This window comes from Anoplophora glabripennis, unplaced genomic scaffold (assembly GCF_000390285.2).
Source record: "Anoplophora glabripennis isolate ALB-LARVAE unplaced genomic scaffold, Agla_2.0 scaffold801, whole genome shotgun sequence".
In the NCBI taxonomy this organism is placed as follows: domain Eukaryota; kingdom Metazoa; phylum Arthropoda; class Insecta; order Coleoptera; family Cerambycidae; genus Anoplophora; species Anoplophora glabripennis.
In genome coordinates this window covers 53790-71633 of record NW_019416894.1, presented here as the reverse complement: position 1 = coordinate 71633, position 17844 = coordinate 53790, and the positions used below count along the sequence as shown (strand labels likewise).

General features: G+C 34.1%; 1 protein-coding gene across 1 annotated transcript; it reads right to left on the bottom strand.

Moving 5' to 3' along the window:
• Window positions 1–9047: 9047 nt before the first annotated feature.
• Window positions 9048–17844, bottom strand: LOC108913496 (dual specificity protein phosphatase 23). Its single transcript, XM_018719049.1, has 3 exons — window positions 17731–17844; window positions 15149–15420; window positions 9048–9446 (listed from the first exon to the last, which is right to left on the bottom strand). Exons 1-3 carry the CDS (start codon window positions 17756–17758, stop codon window positions 9240–9242), a joined length of 507 nt encoding a protein of 168 aa, XP_018574565.1. The 5' UTR covers window positions 17759–17844; the 3' UTR covers window positions 9048–9239.

Below are 17844 nucleotides of genomic sequence, written 5' to 3'. Positions count from 1 at the left end.
TCTTCCATGTAAGTATTTATTTATTCTTTATTTATATAAACAATTGTATTTAGTTATGTAAAGTATGAATTTGTTATAATTGATAATGAAATAAAAGAGTTGTTGGCGCTATTTGTTTTAATTTTATTGAAAGAGTACACACTCTGGTTAGGTATCCATAGTTATTACACTGCGATGTTCCTGGGTTGACGTTCGTACACTGGTTGGGTGGACTCCGCCGAACTGCCTGGTGCATGGTCCGGTCTAGATCCACAAAATTTGGAGTTTGGAAAACTGCGTCTTCGACGATTACGGGCGTCTCTTAAAGGTTGAAGGGTTGAAAATGATTTTGGTTAGTACCGACCCCAATTAGGGGTGGGCGTTTGAAGATTCTAGAATGTTTTCATTTTCGCCAATTTTTGGAAAGGTCAATGGAAATCCCGGCGCTCATTCTCTGTTGGCAGCTTCGGGGAGAGATCGAGTATGGGTTGATGTCGCCGTCTGAGAGAACGGAGGACTTTTAGCGGCTTGGCCGGTAAAATTTGAAAAGAAGCGTGAAATTGTTGTTCTTCCCGCACGATCGGAGGGGTATTGCACTGTTTGTACGCGTGTCTGCATCCTCTAGGGTATCTACGGCGAGTTTGCGGCAATCAAGGCTTCCTCGTCATTTTTGAATCATGCGCGGTCGGAGGGACACAGCCGCTCCGTTATATGCGTGGCAGCATTGTTAAGTGCATCTGGAATGATTCTGGCGACAATCGCGACGTCTGCGGGGTCTCGGCGATAAAGCATTGAAAAGATCGGCGAAAACACGATTTCTCGCTCTGCCTCCTCGAAGCGGCGTAGTAGATCATCTGTTACAGTTTGTCACCGGTTAAATACTATTTCGTGGGAACTGCGCCTTGCGCGATGTGCTCTCTGCGTATGTATTGGATACTTGAAAACATTGTCGAATTCTCATTGTTTTAGCGGGAACTACGCTATGTACTGTGGATTTCACACAACATGAAAGGAACATGATCGGAGCACAGTACCCGAAATGAAAACCAGCCTTTATGCTGGCGGGAATTGCGCCATGGGAGCTCCTCTTGAAAGATTGTTGCGAATATTCGAATCATGGGCGAAATTTCAAGTGTGTACTACAACAATATAACAATAATAAACTATAAGAAGTAGATTTTAATATGCCTTATTATAATCGAAAGTAATTATAATTTTACATCTACTTTCAAAGTTAACATTAGGTTAATTTAAAAAAATCAACACCTGTAATCACTATTTTTAGGTTATATCACGGTATCACGGCTTAAACATAGTATCTGTTTATCGAGGTGGATCTTAAATTCAAGGAAGAAATTAAAAATTGCAATATAAGTTATTTTGAAAAATGGATTAAAATGATGTCCGTAACATCCTATATAGAGTGAAAAATATACTATGGAGAAATTGATTTGGTTCAAATATTCTTTTAGACACTTTTTTGTATTATTAGTATTATTAAAGTTACGAAGAAGACTTTTTTAAATAGAGACTATTAGTAATTATTACTATGCTTTAGATCGGGTATTTTTTTTCTAGGACCGACTGGTATCGATCCTGGTATCCCTTACAGCATTAGAATTATAAAAATCTACACCGTTTTCTTAAAATCACATGGAAAAAATACGCCCAAGAGCAAGCTGTTATAGTTTTTTGTTTGATATCAAAGGTTATTAACGAAATTGCGCGTATTTAAGTTAATGGAAAGGTTTTTAGTTGTTTTAAGCAGTACAGGAATTTTTAAGGTTTTAGAACAGCCAAAACTTTTTAAAACGTAATTTCATTATTTAAGAGCAAAAAAATATTTAAAAATAACGAAACTGAGAGCTATTTACAGAAGAAATTTCATCTCGTATTGCGACGCTTACAGCTAAATTAATTATTCCTTTATTTTAACTCCCTCTGCGCGTTTTTAGTTTCTGTTCTTTTTTACCACAAAATTTAGATGAAGATTTATAAATTAATTTCCAAGTTTGCTTTCAGTTATATATAACTGAGGAGTCTTTCGACTCTTTTTTAAGGTAATAAATATCTGAATAAGTAAACATTTAACAACAGTAGATTTTGTGAGAATTGTTTAAAACAAATTGACTGAATAATAAATTTAAATTCTGCGACTCATTTTTATCCATAGCTCTAAACACATGTCTTTGAAGGCAGTTACTGATTATTATATGGACCGTGTTAACAGTTTTTAGAGTTTTAATTATATATTACACAGCCCTATGAGAAAAGTAGGAGGTTCGAAAGACAAGACCATGGTATCTGTATATTTTTGGGGTCGCTGAATCCGAATCCGGCATCCGTTTGATCCAATTAGCTCTGGGTTAAGGTCAGTTCAAGGTCAGATATAGAGAATCAATTGCCAACAAAGTGAACCAATATATCTATATGTTTTTGGGGTCCCTGAATCCGAATCCGGGGTCCGTTTGACATGGATTGACGAAAATGTTGTTCGGCAAGGATGTCGGCGATTCGGAAAGCGCTCGGCTTCTCTAGCGTTGCATCTTGCTTTGACATAAATAATATGAATGTCTGCATACGAATGTAAATCGGTCAACTTCAACAACTTAGAAGCAGAATTTCGTCGCGAACAAAACAAATATTGTGAAACACTCAATTAGGTTCGATCATATGACGGCTCCGTTCAATTGTTTCACAATTCCTCACATCATGACACAGATTACATTGCACGGCTAGATTAGATGCGTGCAATAGAGCTTTTATCACACAGTTGTGGATAAAATTAATTTTTACCAACATCGTATGTAGGTAAACACCCATCAGAAGAGATAAACGTGTTTATTTTGTTTCAAATCATTTTTTGCGTTATCCTTAATAAAAATTATTTAAATATCAGTCTTTTGGTATCAACGAGATAACATTGAGTTTTTGAACAAAAATTGCTCCAGGGCCAAAACGGCTCATTTCCGACTGGGGGTTTATATGCAAAAATTTTCTACAATATCCTCTGTGTCCCCCGTAAGTTTGGCAACACCTTTTTGAAATACCCTGTATAAGAATAAAAAGAATTATTTATCTAGTAGTCAGATTTGTGGAAATACCAGTGATCTTCGAGCTCAGCAGTTAAGACTGACTTTATCAGCAGGAGGTTCCCAGGATGTATGGTTGTACGTTATAATCATGAACCAAGTTGCTTAAAATCCTCTGATAATCCAGAATCATTTAAGTTGAAAATAGAAAAACATTATTCTACTCGATACATGAATTTATGCAGTCTCCATTTGATGAATTAACTAGTTTTTTCAATATTTTTTACAACTGATAAATATTCATCTCTTTAAGATTGTTAGTTGAACGTGTTTTTTTGTGATTCCGTGTTTTATATCAATCATTATTTGTTTTTTTGTGTACATCTTAGTAATAATTAATGATTTAATATTGACTTTAATGTAATTATTGATGTTGCTCATATACTTATTTGTGTGACTTGCCAAAAATTTGTATTGCAAATTGCAAATCACATTCTACAGTAACCTGAAAGTGTCATGAATACGTCGAATAAGCATTTGTATGCAAGGCAACGGTAACAATTTGGAACATTTCTTGTAGCACATAACCTTAGAATTTTTAAATTTTAGAATGGGTAAGTTTTCTCAGAATTTCCTATTTTGCTTGATTAAAAAAATTTTTTTTTTTAAACGCCCTCATTTCAGAATCTATAAATATACTAAGAGGAAAAAAGAGGAAAACTCTACTTTTCTTGATCCGTTTCCTATATTCTCTATAAAAGAAATATTATTTCATGAGAATGACGCCATTAATAAAACAAATGGAGTATGAAGAAAATTACCTTATCGACCTCAAACAAGAACGCCAGCAGAATTACTCGCAAGGGTTGCAGCTCTATTTATAATACGGGTTAAGGTAAAAGAGGCCCTGTAACCCAAAACTTTAGTAAAGTTAAATCTAATTTACATTCACGTGAATAACATAATACTTTAGATCTTGTTCTCTGTTTGAATGGTATTTTCGTGAGGTGTGATAGGTAAGTTAGAGAAATGGTAAATCGAATTAGGGGTACATGAAATTAATTAATAGAATAGAATAAATGCAACCTTGTTTTTATGTAGAAATTTAAGAAAATTTACCTAAGTTTACCTGCTCTATGTATTTGCTTATTATTTCATTACAATAAAATAAACTGTTAGCTCATTTTAGTTTGATTGGCATAGCTCATGATGCTAAATTTGATTTATTACTTATTAACGAAATAGATCCATAGTTAGTTATTTCGCGTTTAGAATTATTTTTAAAAATAGATTTTATTATACTTACTTTAAATGCAGTTGGACACTGACTTTCAAGTACTGATTTATTAATAATAAACGTAAGTGGTCTTGTAACAATATACAGGATGATTCATTAACAATGGGAAAATCGAAAGCTGAAGATACTACACGTGAAATAGTGACCATTGACGCAAACATGCATTATTCGAAAGTTGATACTTTCAACACCCTGTATTTCCGAAACTATCAACTTTCGGATAAGGCATGCTTGGGCCAATGGTCACCATTTCACGTGTAGTATCTTCAGCTTTCGACTGTCCCATTGTTAATGAATCACCCTGTATGACAATTTTTTCAAAACTTGGGCGAATATGGCGTCGATGCCGGGGAATTTGAAATTTTTTATTTCATTTATGATTTTTTAAATATCAGATGGGTTTGAAGGCGATAGAAATATGGATTTGACCTGATTTTTTTTTTCAAGTGTTGCATTGATTTTACTAGCTAAAGATTTAGATGTTATTGAAATTCTTCAGTGATTCTAATTATAATTGTGTGTTCAAATTTTTTAAATTTGCCGTTATTTGTGTTCTTTGTACAAGAATGGTTTTGTTTTTTGACAGCTATTAAGTAGAAACATGGCGGTTAATAAATATGGAGCAGTATACGATTGAATAACGCGTCTTTTTATTATTAAAAATTATTTTAAATTCAGTGATGCAGGGCTTGGAAGAAAATATCGTACAAAATACGGAAAAAGAAATAGTCCAACAAACAGCACCATTCGAAATATTGTGAGTAAATTTGAAGAATAAAATCGGATCAATTGAAGAACAAAAAAGTTAAAATTGCAGTCGTAGTTGTCGTTCACAAGAAAATATTGAAGCTGTCAATGATAGTGTTACTGCAGATTCAAACACATCAATTCGTCATCGTTCACAGAAATTAGGCGTTAAACAAATCACTTTATTCAATATTTTGCATAAGGATGTTCAGTTAAAAGTTTACAAAATATAGTTAACATAAGAATTATTGTTAACTGATTATGAATAATTACATCATACATAATTGGGTTTTTGCAATGAAAGAAGAAAATGATGATGATGGTGATGATGATGAACACAGCTCATTTTGAAAATGGTGGATATGTAAACAAATACAATTGTCGTATCTGGGAATAGAGAATAGAGAAAAATACCCACGAGTAATATTGGAATAATGAGTACATCTACAAAAAGTAACTGCTGTTGGTATGGTTTTTGGTCTGGTGGAGTGATTAGTCCATACTTATTCGAAAATGAAGCTGGAAATATTGTTACTTGGAATGGTGCTCGATATTGAACGATGACTAATAACTTTTTATGGGATGAATTGGAGCGTATTAATGTACAGAATATGTGATTTTAATAGGACGGTGCAACATATCATACCGCAACGGAAACCATCGATCTTTTGAAATAGAAGTTTGGTAGTCGAATAATTTCTCGAAGAGGAGACTGGCCACCAAGATCATGCGATCTATCACCATTCTTTTTATAGTTTTTTTTTTAAAGCAAAGTTTATGCTGACAATCCTCAAACCATTCAACATAATTAAGCAAATCACACAAATTGAACCACTATTATGTGAAAATGAGATGGAAAATTAAACAAAAAGATTGAAAGTTTGTAGAGCTGCAAGAGGTGGCCACTTATATGACATTCCTTTCCATTATTAACCGCAACATGTCTACTTTACTATTCAATAAAGATATCTCGTTATTCCTAATAAGTTACGTGTTTTATTAAAAATCAAGTTAACTCAAATTTGAACACCCTTTAGATTCTACTTGAAGGTGATTTCTTCGAGATATTTTATCTAGAAATCAGTATAAAGTTAATTAGAAAGAGTATTCCACGTAGAAATTATCTGAACGTCTATGATCCTCTTGCGAGATATCTTCTGGAGGAAACAGAGACGCTCCTAATTTTCCGGTCGTGTCTGACTGTACTTATTTATACAATGCTTCCGGCTGATTGTTTTTTGACCTTTTACAAGATTTAATTTCGAACGATGGGGGTCACCACAAGACTGGCAAAACAGGAAGGAAAAAAATCATAGTAGTCACGGAGTGGAAAGAATAACAAACACCAAAAACAACAAACGGAAGAGGACGTCAGGAATAAGGGTTATTGCACCGCTTCCCATGTTACAATATTTTGTTTGCAAGCTGTAGGAGAACGGCAATAAAAATTGATTTTCTAATAAGCTGAATACAAAGTACGAAGTGATATTACGACAACGATAACCAAGTATCTGCACCAAATCACAGTTCTTTAAAAAATATGGGTAATTCTTGGAGGTAATAAGTTTATGGAATATTATTATTTAGTATACAGGCTATCTTACGGTGACAGACCATTAGAATATTTCAAAGACTACTTTCCGGTTTCCATTTTGAAAATTTAGTTTTTGAGGTTTTCGGAGGTAATCTCTTTAAATGAAATATGTAATGTCATTGTTGTAGCACTTCCGGTTATACCGGAAGTCGCCTTCAACCTGCTTATTTTAAATAGAACACCTTGTAATTTTTGCTTATTTGGGTTCTACGCGTAATTTTACTTTTATCCTCGAATGGTCTTCAAGAGATTCGAAAATCAATCCCCATAAATAAATATGTATTTATTTATTTAGCATATACAGTACGCGCCTAAAGTATGGAATAAATTAAGTAAAAACGAAACAATTTTTTTTGGGAAAAATCCTCGACTGGTCGATTTTTAATTTAAAAAATACATATTTTAGCATAAAAGGCGATTTTCAACCGTCATTTGTTTTGGAGTAATGACGTCATCGAGATTTTTTTAAATAGCAACCCACTATTTTTTTCTTGATTCTGAAAGATCGTTTCATTGTCGATCCGACAGTATAAAAATGTTGCCATCTTACATAGGAAAGTTTTCGAGTAAATGACGATTGAATGTTAGAAACAGTACATTTTATTCATTAAAAAAATAATAATTCCTGTGTCAAGCAAATACAATTCATTAAGTTTTCTACCTAAATTAAGTGTTCGAATTGCCACCCACCGACTTCTTGACAATACGCAAGTCTGTGTAGAAATTCTTCTTGCACATTATGAATTATTTCTGGGGTAACTCTGTGTATTTCATCTATAATACAATTCTGGAGTTTTTCTAAATTATGTGGTCTATTAACGTTTACTTTGCACTTGAAGTAGTCCCATAAGAAATAGTCCAAGGCTGTAAGATTTGGGGATCTCGCGGGCCATTTCATTGGTCCTCGTCTGCCGATCCACCTCCTAGGAAAACAATTCTCCAGAAAATCTCAAACAAGGCGCGCATATCGCGGAGGTGCACCGTCTTGCTGAAACCATATGGTGTCATCAGGAATATCAGGGTCATTATCGTTAGGAAAAATTACTGCTAGCGCTGGAACAAGGTTATTTTGTAAAAACTCTAAATATCTTTCTCCTGTAAGGGTTCCTTCAAAGAAGAAAGGCCCTACTATTCTGTTGTCAACTATTCCAGCCCACACATTTAATTTCTGTGGGTGTTGGGTATGTGTCTCTGCCATCCAATGAGGATTTTCCCGACGCCAATACCTGCAAGTTTGACGGTTCACTGTATCATTGAGACAAAACATGGCCTCGTCTGAAAAACCAATCGTGAAGTATTATGAGGATTATCTACCATACTTATCAAAGTGTTCTCTTAGTGATCTTCACTAACGCTTGGACGTCCAGGTTTTGGAATATCTACAACCTTGCCAGTTTCTCTAAATTTAGATTCCATCTTACTGACTGTTGATTGGCTGATACGGCGATCTGGATGCTTTTCATTAAATAAATTGCAAACTTCCTGCTGCGTTCTAGTTTTATCCCCGCATTCGATAAGAATTAAAATTTTAATTCTTTGTGTGATAGTTAAATGTGCCATAATACTTTATATTCAACAATAATTTTTATATCGCTTACAATACTTAGAAAGTCGGTATGACAGTGACACTTTGTAAAGATTTATACCTACGTGATCCATAAAAAATTTCAGGAATTTCGAAAAACTAAATTTGATAACGTTTTTGCTTTATTTTAATTGATTTGGGTTTTCTAACATTCAATCGTCATTTACCCGAAAACTTTCATATGTAAGATGGCAACATTTTAATACTGTCAGATCGACAATGAAACGATCTTTCAGAATCAAGAAAAAAATAAGGGGTTGCTATTTAAAAAAAATGTCGATGACGCACTACTCGAAAACAAATGACGGTTGAAAATCGCCTTTTATGCTAAAATATGTAATTTTTAAATTAAAAATCGACCTGTTCGAGGATTTTCCCAAAAATAATTTGTTTCGTTTTTATTTAATTTATTCCATACTTTAGGCGCGCTGTATGTAGTATAGTGCAGGTAGTATAGAATATGCTGCAAATAAATCACAACAATAAGGTGGAACTAAAGTGCTGTCAATGTGGGTGGCCAGAAAAAGTGTTCTGCATCTCGCCTGGATGAATTTTACCAATTAGATTGGAAACGTAGGCAAAAATTTCCTCGTTACTACTTGGAATAGCTTCTGAAGAGCTTGTGCTGATCGACCCGAAATTTTTCCATTTATACGGAGGCTCCGGTTCTTGAAGTCGTCCTTCCATCATACCGAATAGTTGTTGTGCGGTGACTTGACTACCTCGACTTAAAATTTCGAAAGTAAAGCGAAATATTGTTCCTTAAACTGCTAAGACAGTGCAAGAAAGGGATGTAGAATAAATTTTAGATAATATCCTTTAAGAATTTCTTATTTAATACCAAATGGTCAAATTGTAATACCTACATTTTTCATATATTTCACACTCCTTATAACTTATAACGATAATGACATGAATAATGTTTTTACTGTGGAATGCAGACAAATAAAAACACAATCTATAACATTTTCTTTGAATTAATTTAGCACAATTTCCTATAATTTATTATGATGCGCTCGTCTTAGTCCCTCTGAGGTAGTCGTGATACTCGACAACAGCCCTCTCTTGCCCGTATGTCTCCACTGATCCGGGCCTCCAACATCTCAAATTATACACCGCTGTCTCGGGTCTCAAACCCAGGAAATGCACCAGGAAACACGCAGCCATGACGCCCGTCCTCCCCCGTCCCATTCGGCAGTGCACTCCAACACTCTGGAACAGAAATACGCATTGGGAAATACCAAATTGCAGTAGCAAATCGCTACGGAAGTATTATGGTCATTTTAAAAGGTTTTAATCTGCTGATTCCTTTATCCATGTTAAAAAAATAATATACTACGTCGTAGGCCGATTATCACATTCCTGTTTTCAGATTTTAGCGTTGTTATTTTAACTTAAAAATATAAATAATTTTAATATCAGTTAAAGTTATCATTCTTCGTGGCTTTTTCAATAACTGCAACTTTGAGAAGTAGCCACGTGAAAATGTTTGACTTTTTGACTTAATGAAACTTTGAGCAACTTGTAATGGAAAGTTTTCGAAAAATCGCTATCGCATTAATACAACTTGAAGGCATTTGATTTTAAATAACAAATGCTATTACAAATTAATTTTGGGTCATAGGTGCTTTGGTACTTTTACCGTTTTACTTACGCGGCGATGAATAATGAACTGGCATAATGACCTGCACCCTTTCCAGATTTATTCTGACTTTTTTCTTGTGAGAACTCAATAGTTTAACAATTTACAGTGATTAAATTTTTGTCTGCATTTAACTCATCAAATAAATATGTATAATAACATAATTTGAAACAATGTTTTTTCATAACTTAGAGGATGGAAAAAACAACTTCATTAAAATATTGGAAAGAAAATAATTACCGATCAGGCATGATTAATATTTTAACCAGCTCGACTTGAAAATAAAAATTAGGTAGTACTCGTAATAATTTATTTAAAAAATCTATTTTCAGTTTCTAAAGTCTCGAAAATCGTTGATTCTTCCTAAATCAATAATGTTTACTTGGGTTCACTTCCTGAAATTGCTGTTATCGAAAAATTTCATTAAATCGCTCGCCATTTACAGGGTGTTTCAGTTCGAATGAATCAAACTTTCACGACAAATAAATAAATAAAAGTTATACTTGTTGAAAATCGTTAAAATGTATCGTTTTACCGAAAATCTCTGTTGAATGAGAGACCGTTCTTCTGATAAAAAAAGACAAACACTAACTAAATTTCAAATCTTTAGAATAAAATGACATTTCCTGACGACAGATAGGTCTATTATTGTTTAGTTGTTTTTTTCATCAATCAGCAATCGTTGTTTACGGGTACTGTAATGGACGCACAGCGCAGATTTAAAATTAATATACAGGGTGTCCGGTAAGTACCTCCTAATCTCTCGGGAGTGTATAGGGGAGGTCAAAGTAAAACTAGTCCTCCCTATAATTTTTTTCCTAATGTGCCCCCTAACGGAGTTAGGGGGGGTCAAAGGGGTACCTATAAATTAACGTTTAGGGTTATAACTTTGAAACCACCCTGTATATTTTAATAAAATTTTCGTACGTTGTATTACACATGGAGCTCTACGATTTGATGCTAAAATCAACTTTTTGCTATTATCAGGTGTCCAGAAACGGACTGGCCCTATCACAATTTTTCTCAAAATTTTGACAGAAGTAATTTTATCAAACTGAAAATATTATTATTAGATACTCTGAAGGTTTTTCTTTAAAAATGGTACTCTTTATTTATTTCGAAAAAATGAACGGTTTGCGAGATAAATCGGTTTTGAAAAAAATTGGTAACAAATACAACAATTAAAATTTATTTTTTTTACATATTATTTCATGCATTTAATTTCTTTAACTTTATCAAGTCCAGAAATCTTTGAACGGGTTGGCTATACTTTATGAGCAAGTAGTGACCAATTAAAAATAACATTTGAAAAATAACTTACTTACAAGACATGCAACAAAGAACATTCAACAATGAACAAAGGTACCTAAATGTTACTTCGGTAGATGTTCAAAATGAGCACCCCGTACTTCAATGCACTTTCTAATCCTACGAATGTTTTCCCGGTGCACTTGAAATAATATTCCGTGATTATTGCGGAGATGGTCACAGTTCTGTGTTAGCCTCAGCAGAAGTTCCTCTCTACTATTTACGGGTGTTGAATAAACGTTATTTTTTAAATGACCCCACAGAAAAAAGTCTAATGGGTTTAGGTCGGGCGACCTAGGTGGCCATAATACAGGTCCGCCTCGACCTATCCATCGATCACCAAAAACATTCGTCAGATGTTGACGTACTAAACGATCAAAGTGGGGTGGTGCACCGTCATGCATGTACCACATTTCAGTTCTTATTTGAAGGGGCACTTCTTCTAACAAAATATTTAGATTTTCCTCTAAAAATTGCAAATAAAGAGCACCATTAAGTCTTTGCTCCAGAATAAATGGACCAATCAAATGATTCCCGATAATGCCAGCCCACACATTCACCATAAACCTTTGTTGGTAGCGAGTTTGAACTAAAGCGTGAGGGTTTTCTTCATCCCAGACATGTAGATTATGCGAATTAATTATGCCGTCTCTTGTAAAACCTGCTTCATCGGTGAACAAAATAGATGTACCAAAATTATGATTCCGAATATGATGCTGTAAAAACCAATTGGCGTATTGAAGTCTTTTTGGATAATCATCTGGAGACATAGCATGTACTTTTTGGATGTGGTACGGGTAAAGCAATTGTTCTTTCAGAGTTTCATGTACAGCCCATTTTGTAACATTGTTTTGCGCCGCAAGCTTCCTTATGCTATTTGAAGGATTATTAGCAACGTCTTCCAATATTTGTTCCTCTACATGAGGGTCTCGTACTCTCCTCGGGGCTCCTGCTCCACCACGGCGTGGCAAAAAGCTTCCTAAATAAAGGATTCGGAAGAAATTAGTTTCACTAACGTTTTTCACTATTTTTTTTTACCTGTTTCTCTTAAACTACGATCAACTCTTTCAAAAGTTTTTGGACTCGGCAAATGTCGACCCGGAAACCTTTCCTCATAAAGTCTTCTTGCCTCCACGGAGTTGCATAATGCTTCCCCATAAATTAGGTGCATATCAGCATATTCTGCACAGGAATATTCTTCCATTTTTAAATGTTATTTCTAACGGCTTAAAACGAATACCACAATAAAATTGAATTTTTATTCTGTCACGCGCCTTTGACAAGTACTTTAAAATCAACAGGGTCTAACAACGAAAACAATAGAAAAGAACTCCATGGAGACAAGAGCAATAATAATTTGTAGATGTATTTTGGTCATAGATGTTGATTTTACAAGAAACGGCATTATTCATTCCCTTAATTCACCACCAGTAAATGTTTATGGTGAATCTGTAGGCTGGCACTAGCGGGAATGATTTTATTGTAAAAAAATAAATTTTAATTGTTGTTGTATTTGTTACCAATTTTTTTCAAAACCGATTTATCTCGCAAACCGTTCATTTTTTCGAAATAAATAAAGAGTACCATTTTTAAAGAAAAACCTTCAGAGTATCTAATAATAATATTTTCAGTTTGATAAAATTACTTCTGTCAAAATTTTGAGAAAAATTGTGATAGGGCCAGTCCGTTTCTGGACACCTGATAATAGCAAAAAGTTGATTTTAGCATCAAATCGTAGAGCTCCATGTGTAATACAACGTACGAAAATTTTATTAAAATATACAGGGTGGTTTCAAAGTTATAACCCTAAACGTTAATTTCTAGGTACCCCTTTGACCCCCCATAACTCCGTTAGGGGGCACATTAGGAAAAAAAATTATAGGAAGGACTAGTTTTATTTTGACCTCCCCTATACACTCCCGAGAGATTAGGAGGTACTTACCGGACACCCTGTATATGTGTAACTTTTAAAGAAATTATATCTGTTTGAAACAAACGGACCGTTGAATGAACAAGGATACCTATAATTGCTTCAGAATGGCACAAATGAAATTTTATACAACAAAAAAATGAGCCCAGAGGGGGAATTCACCACATTACGAATGCAATAAATAATACACAAGGGATTATATTTAGAATTTACTAGTCGTTTCGCCAATGAATAGACATATTATTTAATATTATTTCGAATTCTAAGTTAATGCATGACATTATAATAATATTAATTTAAGAAACTAAATTTCTTAACAGAATAGCGGTCTCCCATTCAACTGAGATTTTCGTTAAAACGATACACTATATCTACCGATTTTCAACAAGCATACCTTTTTTACGTAAAATTGTCCACGGAATCTAAAAATGAATCCCAAATGATTATTAGGTCATTGGCGTAGAAGTTGGGGTAAAAAATCTCACTCTATTACCCATTCCTACGCCACTGACCTGAATTATTTATTGATTTTTATTTGTGGTTAAAGTTTGATTCACTCCAATTGAAATACCTTGTATACGTTACGGAGAGATAAGAAATATCATCTGTGCTCAGAATTTAAATTATATATATGCGTTATTCAATTCTTTTTAAAAATAGGTACCTAATTTAATTTTCAAGGTATCATCCGTATTCTCTTAAAAAATATGTTAGTGTAAAATTACCTCTATAAAAATTTTAAATAAGCAACTACTTATTTCTATTTTACAGGCTGATAATATCATTAATTTTAATCACCTATTCGGAAAGCCTAATGAACACAGAAAATCGAAAATAAATTTTACTCGACCTTTTAAAAAATAAGCAAATTGTCCCTTAACTCCCGTTAATTCGGCGCCCTACTTCGCAACAGGGAACGTGCCAGCGGACTATAGAGCGTTCGAACGTTAAAGCGAAACAGCTGATTTCCCCAGTCGTCTTGAATTTTACAATTGGTTTTAAAATCAAAGTTGATGAGAGAGTTTTTTTAGTCGTACTGTCATTTTAAATAGGTAGGTATGTAACATACTACTTTTTGAAAAACAATAAGTCACACAATAATTAACATTACATTACGTCAAGATTTACTCCCGATAAACCTTTGTAGGTCAGCCATCAGGAGCGGAGGAGCAGTAAGGGGATTTAAATAATGATTTCAAAAATTTTTTTTTCAGCGTAAATATGCATTTAAAATTTTTTTTATCGCGTATTCGCAAGCTACTGCGAAATGTCTCGAAATGTATTTTTATGTTTAATTTTAATTATACAGGGTTATCCAAAACTCCCGGTACGGCAGAAAAACTTTCGAAGAAAGCATTTTGGGAAAAAATGTTTCAGACAAACGTGTAAGGATTTTTCCCTGGCTATCTGATGGTGACTATGGATTTGACCTTGACTTTGACCTTCAAGGTCACTTGAAGGTCAAGTTAAGTTTTTTAAAAGGAAACCTCTATTTTTTATTGCGGATTTGGAAAGAGCAGGAAATTATACGTCCAAAGATGGTCTTGACAATGACTTTGACAATTACCTTCAAGGTCAAATGTGGGTCGACTTCCAAAAGTCCAGTAAGGCATGCATTTTGGAAAAAAATGTTTCAAACAAAAGCGTAAGTATTTTTCCATGGCTATCTGATGGTGACCTTGGATTTATCCTTGACTTAGACCTTCAAGGTCATTGTCCCATATTTGACCTTGGAGGTCATTGTCAAAGTCACGGTCAAGGCCAATGTTGGATGTAAAGTTTTCTGCTCTTTTCAAATCCTCAATAAAACATAGGGGTTCCTATTTAAAAAACTTAACTTGACCTTAAAATGACATTGAAGGTCAAAGTCAAGTTCAAATCCAAGGTCACCATCAGATAGCCGGGGAAAAATCCTTATCCTTTTGTTTGAAACATTTTTTCCCAAAATGCTTCCTTCGAAAGTTTTTCTGCCGTACCGGGACTTTTAGATAACCCTGTTTAATTATTATCTTTGACATATCCATCGAAACTTACCTCTTTCTTCGCAAGGCTCGTCTCACAAATATTTATAAATGTGATCATATTGTCTAAGGTTGGGGGTTCAAACTCTTCGACTGGTATTAGCGTCCATTCTAATTTGGAGTTCGCGATAGGAGGAACTTTTTCCGGTGATAATGTTACCACATGTTTAATGCCATTTTGCCACAGGAAGTTTAAGTTTCCTTCAGTTTCGGGCCACGCCATCGCAGCCAGTTGATTTTCCACTACCCAGGAGAAGTTGTAAGGAGCATATGACTCCCCAAGATCTAAAAGCAAAGGAATAATTCTGATAAGTTGACGTGTTTCTGACGTTACTACGCTTGTACCTGATTACGGTGAACCATTCTCCACGATCTTATAAATCGGCACAAAATGGTCTGATCGAGTAAGCTGGCATATGAATTCTGATAAAAATATAAATTTTTAGCTCAAAGAAATTATCTTAAATAATTGGGAAATTTGAATCTCATTTTGGGAAGATACTGTCTTTTCAACATTATAATCTGACAATAAGATAAAATAATTTTTTTTTTAAACCGGTTCTGATTTTGTCTTTTTATTATGTACGTATGATATCAAAGTAAAGTGTCCCAAAATACACGCAAAAAAATAATTTTTATAGAAAACACAAGTCTTTAATTAAAATTTATAATCTTTTTTTTTGGTTCATAAAGTATCCAGTATAGGGTTATGTATGGAATAGAATAACGGGTAAATGTCCCCTACGGTACATATGCACTCTTTTATCGAAATTTTCTATGACCGTTTTGCATAAATGTGGCTGAATTTCGCACTCCATTTTCACCTTTAAGGCGTGGGTTGTAGTGAGCTTGTTGGCATAAACCTTAGACTTCAAAAAACCCTAGAGAAAAAAGTCCAACGGCATTAAATCGCATGATCTGGACGGCCAATTCTAATCTACATAACGGGAAATTACACGACTGGGAAATGGCTCATGCAGTAATTGAATTGTTTCTCTTGCTGTATGGCATGTGGCAGCATCCATATCTTGATAGTGAGTACCATTAACTGTTGTTGCCTGACCAGTCGCATTTTCGAAGAAGAATGGTTCTATGATGCCTCCAGCCCAGCAATCACTCGTGAATTTTCTGAATCCAAATGCGAAAATTTTGTCTTTTAACGAAGCCATCAAGATGAAAATTAGCCTCATCGCTGAAGATGATTTTGCATCCACTTCTTCGCTCTGCGTGGTCAGTAGGTTCAGTTTTTGAGTCAATTGAACTTTGTAAGCATGAATATGCAAATCTTTCGTGAGAATACGAGAGCTTCTGGAAATGTCCAATTCTTGACCATATTACCGAATTGATGTTCTTGGACTCTCACCAACACTCATGTTCTCTGTTGAACGACCTGTTGAAGGATGGTTAGAGTGTTTAAGATCACTTATGGATATATCTCTCTGAATTTTTCAATTAATCTCTTCACAGTTGATTGACTATTTCGGCCATAATTTGTACAAAAATTGCGACCTTAAGCTGCTAAACTTTCATTATTTTTAAAATATTGCTCAACAATGAAAACGTATTGTTTTTTAGTGTAGCGCCCGATCCTGAACTGTCAGCTGCCACGTTTTTTTTTTCGTTGGTAACACTTTACAGCATAAATGGAGCAAAATTCAAATTTTGCGCGAACTTTGGGACACTCGATGTATCGCAGTCACGCCAAAATTTAGAGATACACCTAAAATTCTTATTTCCTAAGAAAGTTCTCTTTAATATGTAAAGATATACAGGGTACTCCAGAACTTTTCCAAAAAACTTTGGGGATATTTCTACTATTAAAAATATAATCGAAATCATAAAAAAAGTTATAACGAAGTATGTTTGAGGAAAAAATGTTTAAAATAGTTATATTTAAAACATTACCTAACTTGACGACTGTACTAAGCTTACTAAAATTTATTTATCAGTAAAGTTTAAGTTTTTTGTGCTCGTCTTCCAATACAGAAAAAAAATATTTTGTTTTCTGCTGCATCATAGACAAAATCAGCACAGTCTTGATCTACTAGTGTTTTATTACTGTATAATATTTTATTTTTTGAAACAGAAATAACGACGAAATTTTTAATAAAAGTCGTTGAGAAAAAAGAGGGCTCTCACATATTTATGAAATTGAGGAAACTAATTTTGAAATAATAATTATCAAGATACAAAATATATTTTAAGTGAAATATAGATTCCGCTTGCAGTTTCCCATTTGCTCTTCCCTTTCTTCTATAATAGTGACCAACCATTAGTTTTGGGTCACCCTGTACAACCACATTTTTTTTTGGTTGGAAGTTAGGAATCACTTTCTATAAGGGATGCCTTTTAAAATGTACGTTAGGCCTATATCTTAGTAAATACATTGTTTCTAGTAAAAAAATAAAATGTTTTGCGTTACTACTCTACAACTTGATAAAATGGACTGAATCTTCCCCTCTGATACGCTAATGAGCTGCTAAACTTAAGCGAACACTGCAATATTCTATTGCCGATATTTCTACAGCAAAACGCAGAAACAAATTTTCAGTTTCGATATAAAATTAAGGGTATTGTGTATGTTGCTAGTCTTACCTAGAAACTCGTCGAGGAAGCTCGTCATTTTATTTCGACGTGCTCGCACAAATGCAATATTTGCAATCTACCGCTACAAATGTACTGCAAATATGTACCAAACTGACTGAGACT